Source organism: Thermobia domestica, chromosome 1 (assembly GCF_964235325.1).
Source record: "Thermobia domestica chromosome 1, izTheDome1.hap1.1, whole genome shotgun sequence".
Taxonomy (NCBI): domain Eukaryota; kingdom Metazoa; phylum Arthropoda; class Insecta; order Zygentoma; family Lepismatidae; genus Thermobia; species Thermobia domestica.
Window position 1 is genome coordinate 9,375,021 of NC_137454.1, and position 23,122 is coordinate 9,398,142.

Genomic DNA, 23,122 nt, shown 5'->3' on the forward strand with positions numbered 1-23,122 from the left:
ATTCTACTAAGAGAAATTATCTATAAATTATGTAAGTATTGATAACGAAATAACTTCATTGCAAACATCAAATTATTATCCACAGTATTCTCTAATATAAAGGATATTACTTTATATGAAGTCATTATTGTCTCATGCACTAAAACATGTGTCTTCTACTAGGTACTAGGTATGTTGTCTTTTCTAGTAAGTCTAAAATATGCAATACACAATATTTAAAATTTTCATTTAATATTTAATGCAAAAATGATGATACAATGATATTATAACTGATATTGTTTCAATCAAATAATAAATTATAATACAATAAAATATAAACAAAAGTTTTTAATTACAAAAAGTCTTAAGATAGTGGATGTAAACAAAGTAAAAGTTGCATATACTAAAATATAGCATTATACGTAATATTTTACGGTAAATCTACAAATATTTATGAGATAAAAAGTAAACTGAATAAGATAATGCATATACAAATAAAACAGAACATACTTTCAAAATAACGAAAATATGTTTATCTTGAATTTCTGTAAAATATTAATATTGTAACTAAAATTATTTAAGCGCAGTAATCAAGTTTATTCTATATGATTTAAATAGAATAATATTGTTGAAACAGATGCTTGTAATTATTCCAGTATGTACAACCGAAACACCTTTGAAGAGTGAAATTGTAGTGAATATTCTCGTGAATGCAGTGTCTCCCATACGTATCCTCAAAGTTATAATAATATTCTCAAAGTATCTGTCTTAAGGCAAAACCATTGTTGAAAACACTTCTTCTCTCCCTAATCATTGGTGCTGCTGACGTCCATGCATCCTCCTTCCTTCCTCAAAGAAAATCCCAAATAGAGTGAAGAAGTAGCTCCTGAATTTTTAACCACTGAAGTCAACACTTTCTATATATATCCAAACTCCAGTTGTAATGAGCCTTAACTTTGTAAATGGAAAGTAAAAGTAATATCGTAATGGAAATATTACTTGAGTTATTGGTTTGAATTGTCAATTCGTATTAAATAAGACCTATAATAAACAATATACAATACAATGTATATAATTATTCTTACATAAATCCGTAATTAACGTATTTTAAATCAAACTACGAAAATAAGACTTAAAAATAAGAAACACATTTATTACACAACAGTCACTACTATCCTTTCCATTATATACGTGAGAGTATATCCATTGTTTTTATTCAATCGTGGAGACATAGTTATTAACAGTCAATACTATATTTTTGTTTATTTGGCTGTTGAAGCTTAGCGGCATTTGTTTCAGTACTAAGACTGTAAGAGCTGTGCGTCTATAGCTTAAAATAAATTGTAAACCATTGTAACATCCTCAAATGTTAATGCTCACCTACAGTGATTCCAATCGTAGAACCATGTACATCGAAGGTCTACTTGCAACCCACTAGACCAGCAGAGAGGACTTCAACAGTAATCCCCATGTGCAAGACGTAGTCGGACCGACCGTAAACCGCGGCAGCTTGCCGGCCGACGGCAGCTAGATGCGCCGGTACCGTTACGGAATTACACGAATGCCACAATTTTAACGCCATGCGGTAATAAGGCGGCATCCGTCGTTTCTCCTCCTCTGAACCGCTAATGCCGCCATTAAAAAGTCACATGGCCGCTTCGTATAAGCCAATACCGGGACTAACCCGCCACAAGGGCTCTTCACTGCCACCTTCAATCATCTACTTTCAAGTTTGCCAACAATGTATAGCTTTAGTATTAATACCCTGAAGCATATATACTAATACATGGTTAAAATACAAAATAACTAACGCTTTAGCGTGTTACTTGTATGTTAATTAATACTATTTTTTCTTTTTTTTTTTTGCTAGCCATAATTGTACCCAATATGGATATAGTTTTTTTGTTTCTCAACATCCGATCTCTTCCTAAGCACAAAGTCGTTTTCAAAACCCTCTTACTAGAAGAACAAGTCACAGCTTTCCTCCTGAATGAAACCTTTCTGAAACCCACTTCAGCTTGCTCCCTATCACGTTACACATTACTTCGCCACGTTAGCCCAATGCCAGCCCTCAGAGCCAATGGTGGAGCTGCAATACGTTTCCGTCACACCATTCCGTTCCGCTCTCACAACTGCCCCCTCTTACATCTCCCTGAATATCTCATCACCACATTATAATTCCGTAATATTGCCATCACTCTTGCAACTATCTATGTGCGCCCCGGCCTTCCTATACCTCATGCGTTCTTATACATCTCAAATACGTATCGACACTTCATTATTTTGGCCGATGTCAACTTTCATAGCCGTTCAAATGCCGATCAGTCATCCTTTACTGACTACATCACAGTTCATACCACAGGTAGTCTTCCCAATCTTCCTCGCTGTACTCGCCCAATCAGCAACACCACTCCCGATATTGCAATAGTCTCAAATACCATCATTAATCACTGCACTATTGATGTTTTAGACTTAATGGGCAGTGATCATGCACCCATCAAGCTAATCTATCATTCAGGTCTGGCTTCTGTCAAATCCACACTTTCACCACGTATTTCACTCCGTTACGATAAAGCCAACTGGCCACAATATCGTACGTATCTCGAAAACACTTTGGCTGATTCCGAAGCCCCTACTACCCCAGAAGAACTTTCACATCAGGTCAATCTCATCACCACTTCCATTCAACAGGCATCTGCACTTCATATCCCTCAATCTGAATCAATCCCATACCGTCCAAAACTACCGCCACAATATCTAGCATTTGTCCATCGATCACGCCAATCTTACCGCGAATTTCTTCACACCAGAAATCCAGCAGCTCTAAGACTTCATCATCAACTTCAACGAACGGTCCGCAACTATATTTCCGCTTACAAATTACGCCAATGGGTTAAAACTTGTAATCAACTCTCCGATACAACTCATCCTACTCGCTACTGGAAACGCTTCGATGCTCTTTGTGGCAAACACTCCATATCCATATCCGATATCCAAAGCCTCCATATCCGATTCTCTTACACGATACGCCAGTACATTCCGACAGCGAGAGAGCAAATGCATTTGCTGACTGTCTTCAAACTATATTCACGCCCTCAATGTCCGACAACATTGCACATCCAGTCGATCAAGACGATCTTCACCATACTTCACTTCAACCTCATATCTCTCATACAGTCCCCAACCATGCTCTTACCAATCCCATCACAGTCTCAGTAATCACCAGTGTCATTCAGCGCAAACGCAATACCTCACCAGGTTTTGATTCGATCACCTATCGGCATATTAAAGAAAGCCCCGCTATATTACTCACCATTCTGGCACTCATTTATACTTTTATCTTACGCACAGATTTTTTTCCAACGGACTGGAAAGTATCGAAGACACTCTTGTTTCCCAAACCTGGTAAACCGCAGTCAGATGTTTCTTCATATCGACCTATCCAGTTGACATCCACACTGAGCAAAATATTCGAGCGCATTCTGGTGAAACGCCTCCATCCATATTTACAAGACCGCCAACTTCTTTCGACTCATCAAGCAGGTTTCCGTCCCTCATTCTCCATTACTGATCAGCTCCGACTAACCACGCTCATAACCAACCATTACAACTCCATTCAACCCTCGTGTCTCGTCCTTTTCGACCCTGAGAAAGCCTTTCACAAGGTTTGGCATCTGGCGCTAATTTATAAGCTCATTAAATTTCAGTTTCCGATGGCATACATTCGCCTCATTTATCATTTTCTTGTCTGTCGTATATCTTATATTTCCATTAGCGAACAACTCTCACATCCCATTTTTCCCATGTGAGGTGTTCCTTAAGGTTCCACCCTTTCCCCGCTATTATATATCCTTTTTGTTGCAGACCTTCCACATCTTCCACCTGACGTCCATCTATTTCAGTATGCTGATGATACAGCTTTTCTCGCACTTGGCAAAACTATACACAACATCAATCATTCATTACAAATAGCCATCAATCGCTTCACGCACTGGTGTTCTAAGTGGAAGCTTAAGATTAATGCCACCAAAACCAAAGCTATTGTTTTCATACCGCCCCGTAATGTCACTCCATGTTCATAATGCAGCCATCGTTCCAACCTGAACCGTTACATAATTAGGCATACTATTCGATCATCATCTAACGTGGAAACCACATCTTAACCGTGTGAAAACTAAAGCTTACAACCGCCTCAATCTCTTGAAACGAAAAATGAAATGGTTATGCCGGTTAGGCTAAAGGAGACGGTGATAATGAGTAATGAATGAAATGGTGGAATGAAGAAAGTGGGAGGAAACGGGAGAACCCCGAGAAAACCCACGCACACGGTGTTTGTCCACCACAAAGTTCACTTGGCGGGAGCAGGGTTTGAACCCGAGACCCCTAGCACCAGAAGTGAACGCTCTACCACTGAGCCACCGCGGCCCCTCTCTTGAAACGACTAACTGGCACAACCTGGGGTCTCTCATCACAAATAATTCTCAACACATACAAGGCCTTCCTCCGCCCAGTTCTTACTTACGGTTTTCCAGCTTGGATTTTCGCTCCTTCCTCACATTATCAGAAATTAGCCATTCTTGAGAGACATGCTTTCCGCATCGCCTTCCGCATTTCTCTCCCGAGTCCAACTCGAGACCTATATTCTTTAATATCATTTCCAACTCTTACCTACCATCTCGAAACTCTCCGCTGAAAATTCATTACTCAACGCTACACACATCACCATCCCCTATAGTTTGAAACTATGCATCATCTTGCTCTCCACTCATCTCCTGCACGGTACTATCATACTCCACTTCACATTCCCTTTACTTTATATTGCTACACAGTCCCTCCCGACCATTTCGATCTACAGATTCTCCAAGATTATCGTTTGCATATTCATCTACCACATATCTTTCCATCATATGCACAATAATTTCATTTCACTAACAGAGTTCATCATGTCTCCATTGGCCTAGAGCAGCCCCTAGGCAGAAGATAACCCCATTCGTCTTCCTAACAATTCTTGTGTTGTGGCGTCAAGTGCACTTCATCTCATCTCTCATTTTCATCATGACTTCTACATGTCGCTTATCAACACCTTCACTTTATATTTTGTTGTCTGATTTCTCATGCTTGCCATATTACGTGTGTTCTTCACCTTTTTTGCTATATTATATGTTGTATTATGTATCCTATATTTCGTACATTATATATGTAATATTTTTTTCTCACGTATAACCATGATTTATGTTCCAGTTTGCCTACAAGTATGTTTATGATCGCAAAGATCATAATGTCCTTCCAATAACATGTTCAATAATAAAGAATATAATAATAAATAATAGGCCATAGCCCAACCACCCATATCTTTTCCCATAATGGTCCTCTAAACTCCCTTTCCTAAAAGAGGGTGTAGCCCTCTCAAAGGATGCTAGCCTTCGGCTAGCCTAAAAAAATAATTTAGTATTCATCTCTTTATTTAGGTTCCTTTCATTCTTAACGTAACAACTCATTTACTTAATATATAAATGTTTACCTTACCACAATTTTATGATTATGATCGCAAAGATCATAATGTCCAGGTTTGTGATGATAAATATATAAATAATAATAAATATACAAAAATCACTTAGCCTATCAACCTGCTAATCCTTAAGCCCTATCCCATAAACTCCCCCACCTAGAAGAGGGTGTAGCCCTCTAAGAGAATGCTAGCCTCTGGCTAGCAAAAAAAAAAATTAGTACTCATACATACTTTCCCAGAGCTTCGCTCTGAAGCGCCACTGAGTGAACAGTGACGAGTTTTGAGAAATCCTTCCGGATTTTTTTTGTATTCGAGAACGCTTGCGAGGTGGAATAAAGACTATTGCCTGCGTCTTAGTGGAGTTGATGTGAAGTCGCCACGTATTACACCATCGAAGGAAGGAGTCAATCGCTATGCTTAGAGAAAAATTAATCTCTTGAATGGTCTGGGCTGTGCAGAGAAAAGCAGTGTCATCGGCATATTGAAAAGTGTGCACATTGAGAGGAAGTGCCGGCATGTCAGCTACAAACAAAAGGTATAGAAGGCTTGAAAGAGCGGAGCCTTGAGGTACACCAGAGTGAATAAAAATAGGATGAGATAGAGAGCCATTGATGTTTACGTAAGAGAGGCGGTTAGAAAGAAAATGAAAGATGAAGCGGATATAAGAGAGTGGAAGTCGGAAGCGGTGAAGTTTAAACATGAGAGCTAAATGCCAGACTTTATCAAAAGCTTTTTCGAGATCGAAAAGAATGAGGCAAGACGGACGTGCAGTATTATAATGATTAGTAATGAGATTTATGAGTCTGAGTAATTGGTCATTGATGCTAAAATTAGGTCGAAAACCAGCCTGATGCACAGGTAACAGATTATGGGTAGTGAGATGAAGATGAAGTCTGATGACAATGATGACAATGATTTTACTAAATACGGAGGTTAGTTGAATCGGTCGGTAGGATGCAACAGAAGCTGGAGGTTTGTTAGGCTTTAGAAACATGAGGGTAGAGGAGGTTTTCCAGTCTGGGGGAAAGTAGCCGGTACGGAGAATGAACGTATATATATAAGAAAGAAGGAGGAGAAGACAGTAAGGTGCTTCTATGATGTGGCGGTACGTTATCCGATCCAGACCAGGAGCTGTATTCTTTTTGCGAGTTACAACAGATGAGATGTCAGCAGTAGAGATAGGAGCGGTAAGAGGATTATTACCAGGGAGAATGTGCATTTCACTTGGTTGTAGATATGGTGCTGATAAGTTTAAGATGTCAGTAGGATGCCTCCGGGGAAAGTCTGGTGAAAAGGGTGTGAATGTAGTTTGCAGGTGGTCGGCAAAAGCGTTGGCTTTTTCTTCGTCTGTATGTAGCGGAAAGTCGTTAATTAGCAATAGATAAATCGTGCGGTAGCATATTAAAACGCTTCCAGTACTTAGTTGGGTGGGAAGTTTCTGCTAAGGTGTTGCAATAATAAAGACATCGTCTTCCTAGCATGTCAGAAGTAACTTGTAATTGTCAGTGAGAATTTTACTTTGGATTTTATTGTTTACAATAACCAAAGCTTTTAGCAGTGAATTCAACATTTTGGGCAAGTAACAAATAACGTAACATGTTCTGCTGTAATCGGTCACGGAAATAGTTTTGTAACCCTACAAACTGTCTGATGGCAGTTACATGAGTACAGTGCTGCCGTCTGTTGGTCTTATATCTTAGCATATAAGAACGCCAGATGGCAGAACAATTCTCAGCGGATGTTACCGAGTTCACACAATCAGTCCGAGGTCATTCGTCAAAAAGTCTCTATAACATAGCCTGGTGGGATAACTACAACTGCCATCTAACTTTACGACGACGGCAACCACTTCGGTGGCTTTCCACTTCGAACCGAAAGAGGAGTGATGGCGGCAGTCATTTTTCCTTCACTTCGGCGGCTATCCGTCAGAAAAAGACACCTGATCGATAATGTTTGGCGGCACTTTGCACACGGGGAATTGGACCAAGTTAATAACAAGGAGAAATGCTAGTTAATGTCAGTTAATGCTGGTAGGTGGTAGTAAAATTAATTTTATCACAATTTATGTATGATATGTCATGTAAATTGCTTAAAATATAAGATACACATTCTAATATTATTCCTAAACATTACTAACAGCCAAACAACCACTGTTTGGGCGGACAACCAATTATATACATGCTAAATGTCGGAATATCGAATCACAAAATTAGTAATGTTCTTACTTAAATGAAGTTTATTGTCGGAGCTCGGTTTCCAATCAAATTCCGTCCAACTGTGTTCTATGCATGTTTCGTAGGACTTATGTTTGTGATATAGTAAACTAAAGGTAGAATATATATATAGCTACATAGATATCAAATACATCTATTAAATGGAACTCAAAGTAAGAGGATTTTGTTTGTCTGCTAAACATACTCTCCCGCATAGTATTCAGAAAACACATAACGTATGCCTCACCAATATTTCCCTGTTATATATCTTATAAAGTAAACGTACACACACTTTTCTATTGCGCTAATTGCGTTTAAATTAAACAATTTCTTAAATTTTGATCCAATTGGACATTCTACGCAGGCATCCGTAAAGCCGATTCCACAATTGTGTGCGTGCACTAAGTATGTTGTCTTACTGTAAATTGAGTATCTGATTATTATATTCAGTACTGAAGCCCTTATTCAAAGCTAATCACATATGAGGTAAAAGTTACTAATAATAATACCAAATTCAAGCTACCATTAGCATAAATGATTAAAAATCCAATGTTGACAAGACCCTACTACCCTGAATCCAAATAGCATAATCAAACAGAAGTATAAAGGTAAATAAGAAAGTTCTGTCGCTTTTTGTGGAGGTATGTGCTCAATAGGTCCTCACACCGTGACTTGAATGCGAATGGAAAAAGGCGAACGTCAGTTGTTGGTGTGGGTATATCAAACATACTACCTGGTTGTGCCAAGTACAGTTACACCGTGAACTTGCATAACAACACAGAGAACATGGGACTTCCACAGAGCGTCATAGAGGCATGTTCTACGAGTTCAAACTCGGGCCAAACGACGCTGCAGCCGGGCAGAATATATGCCAGGTCTTTGGTGAGGGGGTCGTCACTACGCGGACAGTACAGCGGCGGTTTAACAAGTTTAAGGACGGTGATGAAACATTCAAAGACGCAACACGTGCTGGAAGACGAACACATGTCCACAATGAAGATCTTCCGGCAGCAATTGAGGCGAAGAGTGGAGGAACTGGGACTACAATTCAGTGCGAGTGGAGAAACCATTCGGCAGCAACTCCATCAACTTAGGAAACACTATAAACTGGGTCGATGGATCCCACATGATTTGACTCCGGGCCTGAAGGCAATTCCTGTGTATTTTTGCTGTCTTGTCTGAGGAGGGAGCCATTTCTGGAAAGGGTTTTCACATGTGATGAGAAGTGGGTCCTATACGAAGCTCCACGGCGCCGTCATCATTGGTTAGCATCCCATGAACCGGTTCCAAAACAGTCGAAACCAGCACTGCACAATAAGGTCCTCCGGTGTTTTTGGTGGACTGCTCATGGCATCGTGCATCGGGAACCGCTTTCAGCTGGTCAGAGCATCAATGCAACTGTATGCTGACAGCAGTTGAGCTGTGTTTAAAACTCCAAACTCTGGAGCCAGCACTTCTAAATCGCAAAGGAATCCTCCTGTTACAGGACAACGCTAAGCACCATGTGGCTAGGATGACTCGGGACACTATTCTACACCTTGGATGGGAAACACTATTGTATATGCCATACTCCCCGGACATTGAGCCGTCCGATTATCACCTGTTCCATTCGATGGATATTCACCATAGAGAACGCCAGTTCCAATCCCTAGTAGAGGTGCAAAATGCACTTCACACCTTACTCGTTTGATGGCATGGCTACCACGATGGAAACCATGGCCTTCCAGATCGTTGGCAGAACGTCGTCGATGCTGATGGGGACTATTTTTGATCTTCCAGGTACGTCTTGGATGAAATATTGATGATTGAAGGTGGTAGGTGAAAAAGTGACACAACTTTCTTGGTTACCTTCATAAGTGTGTACACGTAATTAGAGTGTTATCCTAACTGCAATAATTAACTAAGATTTGCATACAATGCTCACGTATTAACTCAATAAAGACAAACACGAACAAGTAGAAATAAACAGGAAATAATCATTAGAAATTCTACTAAGATAAAATCTAATACCAAGTCACTTTTAAAAAGTACGTACAACTAAGCATACTCGTAAATATCTGTAATAATAAATTTCAATAAAACAATGTTCATAAATGAACAACTTGCATTGAAATCCTGCAATAAAATAAATATAAGATAAATTTGTATGAAACACTAACTCTCATAAAGTGTCATGTGCCGCTATTAAAGTATCAATACATTCGTGTATTACTTAAAAGAACCAAAACAACGTCTGTAATAAAAACAGTCGTAATTTATATTCCGTATCAAATATTAAAATGAAAATTAAGCCCAATATGTTAATTACAAATCAATGTTCACATTCAACTCAGATCAATGTACTAACCTGAGCCACTAATGTACATCAAACTTAACCTTTGTATAATTGTTCGTTATATGTTCTATTAAAATAAAGCCTAAACCAATCCAACAAATACAAGCTTGAGCCACAGTTACTTCACATGATTGTTCATTTTTTTTATCCTGTTAAGTGGGGAGTTTCCGAATCAGAAAGTTACATTTGAATGGGGAATGAATTTGTTAAAAATACTTATTATAAAATGAAATCTTTGAGTTTTATGTCTCACAGAAAATACGTGTTAATTCGTCACGCCCATCTTAATATGACGAACGTAGTCGTCAGACTGCAAATAGAAGCGAAATTCTCATGACGAGTTGAGTCGTCATTCGCAGTTAAGAGGTTAAATTAGTACTCCTGATCCAGTCATAATAAATACTAATAGTTCTAATAAATATTTCTATAATATATGTCATTAAACTAACTCTGAGCTGAATTTCTAATTACGAGTCAAAGCTCACTTTTCAACGAGTTCAAGCTTCAATAAAGTTGTAAACGTGTGGGAATACAAAACATTACTACTAGCATTAACCAAATTAAGTATTGTTTATTCTATAAAAATATTTAAGAATGTTGCAATAATTACGAGGTGAAGCTCGTGACCAATCAAGTTCAAAGTTCCTTAAAATACTTCCATATCGTACAAATAACTTCCACATGTACTATAGAAAACTAACTCCACCTTCCACCAAATATAACTTAACTCCCCTTCCAATAATTGCGACTCAAGGCTCATGCCCAATCATGTTCCAGCTTCCTTAAAATACTAAACCTATGTCTGTAGCAAACATTAATATTAACGTTAATATATTAACTAATGTATAGTGTATAAGCATACAATAATTACAAGCCAAAGCTCTATTCAATCAGATTTTAGCTTTATAAAATTTTGAATTGTTGGCATTACCAAACATTCATATCAGCGCTGATGAAGGTAACTATTAAATGTTGTATAAGAAACCTAGAAATAAAACAACTCGTTTGAATGCTTGTGTTCAATCCTGTTCGTGCCGCTTATATAAAGGGTCTTTCCTAGTATGATAGTGAAATTGGCTCTTGATCGAAATTGGGTCGCTATTAACCCAAAAGACTACCCTTGACCTAAAACTACCTGGAAAAAAATCGACCCCCTAGTCCCTCCCTTTACCGAATTATCGTATCATAATGCTGAAAATTGAATTTTTTTTTTTTTTAATTTTGGTGGGGTGATCGAAATGTTTTGAAACTTTCACAGATTGTAGATACTATCTGTAAATGTGCATTTTTCCAAAACCATCGATGTGCATTTTATTTTATTTTATTTTATTTTGCGTGTTGAATTTTTTTTAAAAAAAATGAAAAAAAATTGGGACACGTCGCTAATTTTTTGGTTAAAAAAATTGTTATACCCTTACGTACAATATATACTTTTTCGGGGCCTGAAAGTGATGGTAACATTGTCAAAAAGAAATAAAACTGAAAATAAACGTGCTTTTCGCACAGTTTTTTTTTTTTTTTTTTTTTTTTTTTTTCATTTTAGAGCCTTCAAGGTTAGGGCTTCCTTCAAACAATCCTTTGCTAGAGTTCACAATTTGCCTTTGTCTTGCGTCCCTTCCGCTTCTGTCTTTCTTCGGCTGCTTCGATTGTGTCCATTCGGAACAGAAACACAAACTATATCTTCGTAACAGTGCTTCCACTTCAACCGACACTTGCACAACAAAGTTACACACACCTCGCGTCGCCTTCTCGTATCTAATAGTGCTTGTTTCACTGGCCGCAAACAGTGGCGCTCTCTGTTACCTGCATCGGGAAACGACGACTCGCTACCAATGAATAATGTCTTCCCACTACTGACGTTTCGAATACAAACTAGAAACAGCGGAAAAACAAGGTACGCCTTCTATTTCTATTTTACCAGGAATCAAAACACTCCACGTACCTTGTTATTGTAGAGGGGCCAATAATTATTTGGATAACTATCGGATAACCAAAACAAACGCGTTTTGTTTCAGATATTCTGTGTACCATATTTACGAATTTACTTTCTATACTTTGACTTTTCTTTGGTGATGTAAGCTGTATTTCATTTCTTCATTTACGAGTATGTACACCTTATTTCATAAAGGTTAAATGCATTGGTTTTGACTGTATTGAGGCAAAACATTTCTAAGCCCAATTTCGGGTAACTTCGTAAATAATTAACCAAAGATCTCAGGTTCGAGGCCAACCAACCTTCGTAATTTTCAAAATGTGTGCAGATGCTTTTTTTCTTCTTCTTTTAGGTTTAATACGTCATGTCGGAATGTCATTAAGTGTAGAAAAAGTAACATTGCTTGAAATACTTAGTAATACAATATTTCGAAAATATGTATATATGTGAGTAAATCCTGGCTTTGTTATTTCTGTTTCTTTTACGAATTTTTGAATGCCATCCAGTGCGATATACCTTTCCATTTGAGTTTTTTTTTCGTTGACCCTTGCTTCCCGGAATCACGCACTTATCATGAGTATCTCATACAGTGAGCCTCCATGGTACACACACTATACGGAAATCTTCAACTCTATACTCTTTCTGAAAAAAATGACCTACAGCTAGACTTTACTTCGTCGTAACAAAAGAAATTGAACTTGTACTTTGACGTGTCATCATTCGTGACTCCTTTGGTGTATCAGTTTGAGCTAAGCGTTACCATTCGTTATTGATTAGGAGCTTTCGAATGCCACCCAATTTGACATACATTTTCATTTGAAAGTTTTCGCTGCCTTTTCTTTTATTGGAAATATTCTTTACGTATAAAAACATATATGGCAAACCCAGTGTATGTTTACATGTATATTGTATCGTTATAGTTTGGAATTATTGTATCGTTAAGTTTTTCAATCAATTTTACTTCTTTTCTACACTTAATAACATTTCAACATGTCTTATTCAAGGGCGCCGATTTCTCTGTAAATTTGGGGAGGGGAGGACATTCAGATGTAGAAAGCATATATGAGGATTTTAAGACAAATGTATTCAAATTATCTCAAATATTGTAAACTTATAAATAAAATGAGAGGGCGCACATGAGCTTTGGGGGGCCCGGGTCCCCTCGGCCCCCCAGGATCGTTGTCCTTGGTCTTATTATACTTAAAAGAAAAATACATCTGCACAATTTCTCCCGATTGCAAAAGTTCACTTGGGGCTCGAACTTGTCACCTTTTGGTTTACCGTTTCCGAAGATATCTGAAGCTAAGTTTTGCCTCAAAACAGCCATAATCAATGAATGCTCTTAAACTTTCTGGAATAAGAAATAGATACCTACAGGGGTGCCCATCCCCCCCAAAGCTGATGGCGCACTCCCCCCCCAAAAAAACTAATAATCTCTTCCCTCCTCAAAACTCAAGTCCTCTAAAAAAACAATTGCCCAGTGTAGCAGTAGTTTTTATAGTACTAGTAATTGTTATTGTTGTTGTTGTTTTTATTTCCTGTAGTAGTATTATAGAATGCTTGTAGTAGTAGTAGGGGCAGTAGTAATTATAAAAATGGCATTACTTTTATTAGTAGTCTTGGCTGTGTACAATACTAAATATGTTCTATAAGGATATTGAAGGGTATAAAAACTTCTACACACTGTGTATGGCACAGGTATTCTTTTTTTACAATTAGTAGTATTATTTTTTTCTTTACAAAATATTGATATAATTCCCTTGTACATGAAAAGTAAGACGCAAGTTACAAGTTATTGAGTTTGATACCAAAAGAAAATGTTATCCTCGAAATTAGCCTACAAAAAGAAGTGGTATCCAACAAAAAACATTCCTGTAAAAGAGCCAAGTACGAGTGGCCTTAAAAAGAATTGAAATCACAAAAATATTCGCCAAGTTCTGGTGGACAACAGTTACAAACACTCACTGGCTCACTTCAAATTTAGATTTGAAACTTGGCTGTTGTCTGTATGGTTACCACTAGCTCACAATTATGTCAAACTACTTTATAATTTTCAACAGACAACATAGGCAAGTTTCAAATCTAAATTTGAAAGTGATTCCTTGAGTGTTTATAACTGTTGTTCACCAGAACTTGGCGCCATCCTTTCATATAGCAACTTGCGCAGTACTTCATTCATAGAGTTTCTAAGCAGGCGGTAGGGGGATTCATTCTCCAGATTTAAAAAAAAAAAATCGCTTCGTGTTCCAATGTTATTCTGACGACAGCAAAATTACTTATTCGACATTAGAGTAAAATTCTTCCCCATTTTTTTTTATTCCTCCCAATTTTTTTTCTCGATGGCACAACTTGCGCCATTCATCCATCCTGTAGGCGGCCCTTCTCTCTTAAAACGAACCAACCTTTCCTTTCATACGGCTACCCCGGAAAATTTTTGAAAATTAGCTTCTCGAAATCGTGTTTTAATGCTATTCCAACAGTAAAATTGCTAGTTCGAAAGTAGAGTAAAATCCCCCCCCAAAATTTTTTCTCAATGGCGCAGCTTGCGCCATTCATCCCCCCTGTGGGCGGTCCTGGATACCTATAAACGAAGAAATGAAACAGCAACGAAATACATCACCAAAGCAAAATCAAAACAAAGAAAGTAAATTGGTAAAAATGGTACACAGAATATCTGAAACAAAACGCGTCTTTCCTTATCAGATAGTTATAAAAATAACTGCTGGTCCCTCTACAATAAAGGGTGTGTACTAAAATCCTAAAATGAAATTTCGTGACCACACAATAAAATTTTGTAACATTCTCAAGAACTTGGGTGCGAATTAGGTTGAATTTTCATGCGTGTGATAAAAGAGTGCTTTGCTTTTCATTTAGTAGCGTCTAAAGCCGATCATAGATATTTTTGGTGGTGAATTTTGACGTTTTATACAACAAGATTTTCCAGTCTGTGCTTATATTTGTACAGATTTAAAAAATCGTGACGCAAAAGCTAAATTTCTTGACATTCATGACAGTTTTCTGATTTCGTGACTTTTTCATGACTTTCGTGACCGATAGACACACTGCAATAACAAGGTACGTGGAGTTACTTCGATTCCTGGTAAAACATAGAAACAGATGGCGTACCTTGTTTTTTCCACTGCCTCTAGTGCGTATTCGAAACGTCAGTTGCGGGCTAGGGTATGTTGATCTGTGGTTGCGGGAACATTATTCATCGGTAGCGACTCGCCATTTCCCGATGCAGGTAACAGAGAGCGCCACTGACTGCGGCCAGTGAAGCAAGCACTGGTAGATACGAGGAGGCGACGCGAAGCGTGTGTAACTTTGTTGTGCAAGTGTCGGTTGAAGTGGAAGCATTGTTATGGAGATACATTTTGTGTTTCTCTTCCGAAATGGACACAATCGAAGCAGCCGAAGAACGACAGAAGCGAAAGGGACGCAAGAGAAAGGAAAATTGTGAACTCTGGCAAAGGATTGTTTAAAGGGGTCCTCACCTTGAGGGCCCTAAAATGGTGGAAAAACTGTGCAAAAAACACATTTATTTTCAGTTTTATTTCTTTTTGACAATCTTTTTGAAAATTTCAACACGCAAAAAAAAAAAAAGCAAAGAAAATGGGCATCGACGGTTTTGAAAAAAATTGCACGTTTACACCTAGATAGTATCGACAGTTTGTGAAACTCTCAAAATATTTCGACCACCCCCACCAAAATTAAAAATTATTCAATTTTCAACATGTATGATACGATAATTCGGCAAGGGGAGGGGCTAAGGGTCAAAAAAATTTTGAGGTAGTTTTAGGTCAAGGGTAATCTTTTGGGTCAATAGCGACCCAATTTCAATCAAGGGCCAATTTCACTTTCTTACTAGGAAAGACTCTTTCTGCAGTATTGATCAAATCCTTCTTTCATTAAAGTAAATAAACAACTTACGCAAATTAAAATTCATTTAGTAAACCCTTTCATCATTGTTCAATTATTATACACTTCTTGTGAAAAAACTGGCGCTCCTGCGCTAAGAATATTAAATGCAGATAATAACTATAAACATAATCCTGTATATACACGAAGACAATTGCAAAAGTCATGGCAACTATTTTTTTTTTCGAAAATGGTAAAGAATAAAAAAAATCTGAAATATGCAAATGAAAGGTTAGTTCATATGCAAACATTACATGTAGGGAGATGGATGAACATACATACTACCTTAAAGATAGAGCACTAGAAAAAAAGACGAAAAACTATTGTTGTTTCAATTGTGTTTTACTGTCAATTGCAACAGTACACAATAGTACACGGCAGGAACACGTACCAGCAGTAGCGTAGCCAGGATGTGTGTTTGGGGGGGGCCCAAGTGCTGTTATAGGTACATATAGAAAAATTACAAACAAAAAATATATAAACATAAAAATATATAAAAAATTACAAACATCACAGTACCAAAGTACATCGTCGGAGCCCTTTGGGGGGGGCCGGCCCCTCTGGGCCCCCCCTTCCCTACGCCACTGCGTACCAGTGACATCTTAGAGTCCCTGCCATCTTGTGGATTCTTGGGGAGACTCTTGATGCCATGAGATGACATTGTAATGTAGTATAGTATACAGAATACAATTGTATACAGAATGCAATTGACAGAAAGTTTTGGAACGACAAAATTTTTTCGTCGTTTTTTCTCCTGCTATATCTTTATGGTGGTGTGTGTGTTCATCCATCCATCTTTTTACATGTAATGTTTGCATATGAACTAACCTTCCATTTGCATGGTCCAGATATCTTTCGTTAACATTTTCGAAAAAGAAAAAAATAGTTGCTGTGACTTTTGCAATGGCCATCGTATCATCTTGTATATTTTAAAATATTCGTTAAACAAACAATTTAATAAAGTTTTAGAAAAGTAATATCCGTTATACTTGATTAAAAAAATATCTCCACCTAGCTCCAAATTTAGCCGGTAGATGTAATACATATTAAGTTTTAATCATCAAGTCTAATAAGCATCAGAAGTTTCATAAAGGAAACACAACACAACACTGTGTGCTACTTTCACTAAAGAGGAAGATTCGTCTTCCACAACTTATTAAACAATAATATTTTACCACGTTTTCACTAGAAGTCTGAATGCGGAGAAAATCAAATAACTTTCTTTAACGTATCATCCTTTCAAGTTATTTCAAAGCAAAACACTCTATGATAATTTTAGTATATAAAGTAAGAAATATCACGTCATATATATTTTAGAAAATCGGTAATATTCCCTATAATAAATAATGTCCCATAAATAAGCTAAATCTAATATTTTCAACTAGCAGCGTTCACCCCGCTTCGCTGCGGTCACCCCGGAACGCAATAAACTTTGTTACTTAGATAATTTTTACTTTTTCGCTTTCAAGTGATATGATAAAAACCATAGAAGATTGCAGTAAATCTTAACATTATATCGCCTGTCATTTATGTTAACCCGCCCCGTTTCGCTGCGGTCATCCCGGTGCTGGCATATTGTAAAAGTGTCTGTAAAAATAAGCAAATCAATTAAAAAATTTTAAACAGAAGATTCAAGCTATTTTCCGCTGTATATCGCCTGTCATTTATGTTAACCCGCCGAGTGACACGGTCATGCGGGTTGCATATAAATACGTTTATTTTTACCTATGATGAACTAATAACAAAGGATTTGTACGTTATGGACACTTGAATGGTCAATTATCTCAAGACACTGGTAATTAAAAATTAAAGTGATATGATAAAAACCATCTAGGGTCCAAATCCTAATAACCCCCCAAAAATGAAAGAAATTGGTTCAGCCGTATTAGCGTGATGAGCGGACAAAGGATTGTACGTTCTCTTTTATATATATAGATAAAAAGATTTACGAATTATTGTGATACGATTATATTAAAATTGTCTATTATATCATTATAAATGAAATAAAATATTTAATACTCGTGCAGAGAAACAACCGCCATATTTCATAAATGAAATTTAGGCACTTGAAGGCATAAAAGTGTCGACGGAATATATCTAACGGTTCGCGAAAAAACAAAGAATGAAATAAATCTCCTGGCGCCGTGTTATATAAACAAAAGAAGGTACCAGCTTTGAAAGGTAAGTAAGCACTTAAATTATTTTTAGATCTATATATAAATGCATGATAAATAAACTAGTACTATCCAGGTACTTTTTTAATCAACATAAAATAACATCGCATACAAGTCATAATAAAATCATAGTAGGAGGCAAATATGTAATTAAAATTAATGTTAAATTTGAAATTAGGAAAATAATTATCGTAATTGTAAATACCAATTATTACAATCCAAGTGTAGATACACTCTTTCTTATGCTATATATTACATGATCACAGAACCTGCACAAAGCATTGTGGAAAAAATCACTGTATCTGCTTACTTTTTTTTACCAGATTACCCGGATTTGGTCAAAATTATTGGATATTTAGGCACTAAAAAGATCAGATATGAAGTACAATCCTACTGTGTTAAACACATCTGTATTCGTATTAAGTTTACATTAACAGTTATGTTTCTTATTGGCACCAACATAAAGATAATATTAATTATGCTATTCTAATTAACATTCGTGAAATGAACACAAAATAATTATTTTATGGAATATACGTATGAAAGCTTTTATTTATTTATTTATTTATTTATTTTCATTTAATGTGTAACCTTCCTAAATTGTGCACAACTGAAGATCATAAACATTCAATCTTAAGTCGAATGGAAGATCTGATTCAATATACGACGGGAAGTAAGACCTTATTTAATTGCATTGGGAGTAAATGGCTGTAATGATTATACCAAGATAATATGTTGCTGATGGCAATGTTTGACTTTAAAAAATGTTCCACAAAAGAAGAAGAAAAAATTATGGGATATAATTCTAGAATATTAACGGATGTATGAGGTAAAAAGTTAGTAATCGCTGCAAAAGTTAGTGGTTGAATCTATTTTTGAAACTGATTCCTCGTTGATACATCACCTTCGAAACTTGGTCGAAGTACTGTAGATAAAAAAAAAAAAAAACTAGCTCAAAATGGCTGAAGAAGTTAATGAAAGTTTATTGATATATTTGTGTATATTTTTTCCATTTGTTGCAGTGTACCTTATGAGAGGTGCCGGAAAAGAATTTACTATATCTATACTTCTATACATATTCGCTTGTGGTTTGGGCGGGACGATTTATGCATTTATGGTTAAAGGAAATAAATGTTAAAATAAGTGTAAATGTTACACTAAATGAGTTAAATACGGTAGAACTGCTTGAGCTATTTATCGTTACCGAATTGAGCAACATATCGGCCATCTTTTTCAAATTCTAGTAGTTGTTGTGTTTTACTACTTGTAATACCTGATGACGATACCATACTTCAACAAACTTCTTTCTAATTAGTGTTAATAGTGAAATACACTAACTTTATTTATATTGATACATAATAAATTTACTTTTGTCAGTAACGTCAAGATGTACTTCAAGGGATGTTTTGTAAACTGGTATATTCCAACTATGAAAATAACACGAACAGAACCATGAGAATTATATCCTTTATATTTTATTTATGGACTTAATTCAGGTCAACGTTTTGAAACAATTGATATGAAATTAAATTAATTTTCAGTACTCAACAAAAAGTGTATGTACTTTAAGTTCAGGAGCTAACTTATAGGACACTTTAAAATTTACAATTTTGAATTGTTTTACCACTGTAATGATAGAAGTAATCATACAATAAAAATACAGAGAAAATACCTGTTTTGGATTAATTATTGCTTATGACAAATACGATTCAATTAAGATATGTGATTTGAGATGTAAGAATCACGTAAAAACAAATAATAGTAATCGGATCAGTGAATCGAAATACAGTAGGACGTCGATAATCCGAATGTCAAAAGTCCGAACGCGGTCCCCAGAAGCTAGTGACATTACACTAATTCAATTTCCTTAGTATGAAGTCAGTGTTTTTACAAAAGCTCACCCATATGTAATTGTCACACATATTTTTATTTTCATTTTTCCTTGGGCCTATACAAGTAAAGTTTTAAGTGTGAGTTACAATAACAATGTAATTTAGTGTACGAGCAGGTTCTGCAGAAACATTAAATTAAGTAGCCTTATGTACGGTATTGTAATTACTGTATGTACTATAAATCATGGTATCAATAAAAGAGCATACCATACAGTATTTTTAAGCCTAAATGGCATTTTCTTAGTCATTTTCGAAAATTTGAACAATCTGAAAGTCCGAACTACCTGTGGCCCGAATTAGTTCGGATTTTCCACTTCCTACTGTACATGAAACAACAGAGAATAAAATACTAGCAAGTACAATTATAGATTATATGTTCGACAAAATAGATTCATTTTCAAAAACGTTTATATCAGAACAGACTAGTAACCAACCCTAACCACAACTGTAAAGTACACTTTACCTAACCAGAAATTTAAAATGGAAATGCAATCAGAATGGAAATGCAAACCTGCTAATTAGAATTAAGTTGTCGGGTTTAACAAGAGAATAAGGGGTTAAGTGGTATATCCCCGGATCAATTTTAGGAAATTTACTGGGTGAATTGAAGAATTTATTTTGGTTTTCGATGAAGAATGAGTGAAAGTCAGGTGAGGGGAATAGCTGAAGTTAAGGTGTTTGTTATTGGTTATTTTTTATGTAAACGGCACTGCACGTTGAGCCAAAATGGACTATTTGGCGGGAAGGTAGGCTTGTTATGATTTAGTGGCAGGAAAGGGAGTGTGGAAATGGCGCGTACATGTTGAAATTTGACATACCATGTTTGAGATTTATCGAATTATAACCTAACCTTATGTAGCCTGGTAGGTGACCACTACGGCGGTGTGTTTTTGCATAGTGTACATAAACTGTATTTTATGTTTACAAGTGGGGTGTTACTAGTATGAAATTATGACAAGTGTTATTGAAATTCGTATTATTGACAAAACCCACATGGTTTGACTATCCTCGCTTATATGCGTACGCACCGTCACTGACACGCCTGCTCGCTTCGGACGCACCCCCGCGCGGGACCACAAGCTTCACCCTGCCTGACTCGGTTAGATAGCATTCGTGCTTTTAGTGGACAACTAGCACAGGTTGGTTTATGTTTATTGCACTGTAGTTTTTATGTCTGACTCCATATTTATGCGCAAATAATGATTTTATATTACAGATTGTGAAAGTTTATACGTCTTTGTTTTGAAGGTAACCGACTAGTAACTCAACCTAATATAAAGTAATATACTTTAATAAACCAAATCTCGTATATTTTGGTATTTCTTTTTTCGATGTTGGTGTTGCCTGGCGATACAGCACAAATGACGGGAATAAATTCAGAAATCAAAATGTTGATAAATCGAAGATAATTTCTTTCTTTTTTTAAAAAAAAAAAAACTGTATATGTGGTAGTTTCATTCAATAATCATCAAGCTTGTACTGGAAGTTGAGAATTATATACTACACCACTCACATGTAGAGCAAAGCTTGGAAATAAGGAAGAAGATAATGAAAAGTACAACAAAATGAAATGAAATATTTGAGTTTTACGTCCCATGGTAATGTCGGTTAGGCTAAAAGAGACGGTGATGATGAGAAATGAATGAAATGGTGGAATGAAAAAAGTAGGAGGAAACGGGAAACCCCAAGAAAACCCACAAACACGGTGTTCGTTCACCACAAAATCCACATGGCGCGAGCTCGAATCGAACCAGAGACCCCAAGCACCGGAGGTGAACGCTCTACCACTGAGCCACCGCGACCCCCAATTGAAAAGTACAGAAGTCATTAGCAATCTTTTAGTCTATATTCTTTTCTTAAAACTGACAATTCAATTAATTTTAAAAAGTAAAACTTTATGATCAATAACAATAACTATATTTTCCTCGCTAAGTAAATAGATTACTGAAATACAGTGTCAGTCCTTAAAGTAGTAGAACTGTGTCAATTAAAAATAAGATATTGACAGAAATAACACTTACGCTTAATATTCTTTGAAATATGATCCTCCTACATCCACATCCGCTGCCAGCGGGATTTCCAGTTTTCATACGCTTCCTGGAAGGCGGAAACTGGAATGCTGTTCAGCTGCCTCGTCACGACCTGTTGTAATGCTTCCACCGAGCCGTGAGGATGCCTTTTCAGGGTGGCTTTGAGGCGGGGGAAGAGGAAAAAGTCTGGTGGGGCAAGGTGGGGACTGTAGGGTGGCTGAGGCAAAGTTGCAATGTTATGTTGGGCCAGATACGCCACCACTCGGAAGGCTGTTTGGCTCGGCGCATTGTCATTATGCAGTCGTCAGGAGTTGGCGATGGCTGGGCGGACGCGGACGATGCGTTTCCTCAGCCGTTTTAGGACTTGGAGATTGACAGTCTGTCCGTGTGGAACAAATTCCCTGTGGATCACTCCTTGTGAATCGAAAAACCAAATAAGCATGCTTTTCACTTTTGATTTCGTCATGCGCGCCTTTTTGGGGCGTGGGGAATTTCGGGTGTACCATTCCGCGCTTTGACATTTGGTCGCAGTCATACTCAAACGTCCACGTCTCGTCCTCAGTCACCACATTGTCTAACAAGTTTGGATTTTCACTCACTTCTTCGAGAAGGTCCTGGCAGATCCGTTTGCGAACGTCCTTTTGCTCGCCTGTAAGCACTCGCGGCACCAACTTTGTACAATTTTCCTCATTTGCAATTGTTCGTGCAATTTCGTGAACTTGGGTTTTAGCAATGCCAAGTTCATCGGCAATCATGCGAACAGATAATCTTCGGTCACTGTCCAGCAAATTCTTCACTCTTGCAACATTTTCTTCCGTTTTGGAGCTCGAAGGTCGTCCTGACCGTGCAGCGTCTTCAACTTCTTCTCTCCCCTTCCTAAACAGCTTGTGCCACTCAAACACACTCGATCTTCCAATGGCGTTATCACCGTACACCGTCTTGATCATTTCGTGAGTCTCTTTCCCAGTTTTACCGAGCTTCACGCAAAATTTGATGGCGTAATGTTGTTCCAAAAGATTGGCCATGACGCAGCGTGACGAGAGTCACTCGCAGAGGTTACGATGACGAGCGATATTTACCCTGCTATGGCTGGGTCTTTCCTTAGACCCACCTCAACCAACAACAGGTAGAGTAACCGC

At 37.2% G+C, this 23,122-nt stretch overlaps 1 protein-coding gene across 1 annotated transcript; it reads right to left on the reverse strand.

The window, feature by feature from the left end:
• Positions 1-420: 420 nt before the first annotated feature.
• On the reverse strand, positions 421-23,122 carry LOC145665895 (protein GVQW3-like). The gene is made up of 2 exons (XM_081733003.1): positions 21,975-23,122; positions 421-1,020 (listed from the first exon to the last, which is right to left on the reverse strand). Exon 1 carries the CDS (start codon positions 23,006-23,008, stop codon positions 22,277-22,279), a length of 732 nt encoding a protein of 243 aa, XP_081589129.1. The 5' UTR covers positions 23,009-23,122; the 3' UTR covers positions 421-1,020; positions 21,975-22,276.

What these genes read in the sequence shown, in the direction of transcription:
- LOC145665895 (XM_081733003.1), bottom strand. Translation starts at nt 23,008, where the DNA reads ATGGCCAATCTTTTGGAACAACATTACGCCATCAAATTTTGCGTGAAG.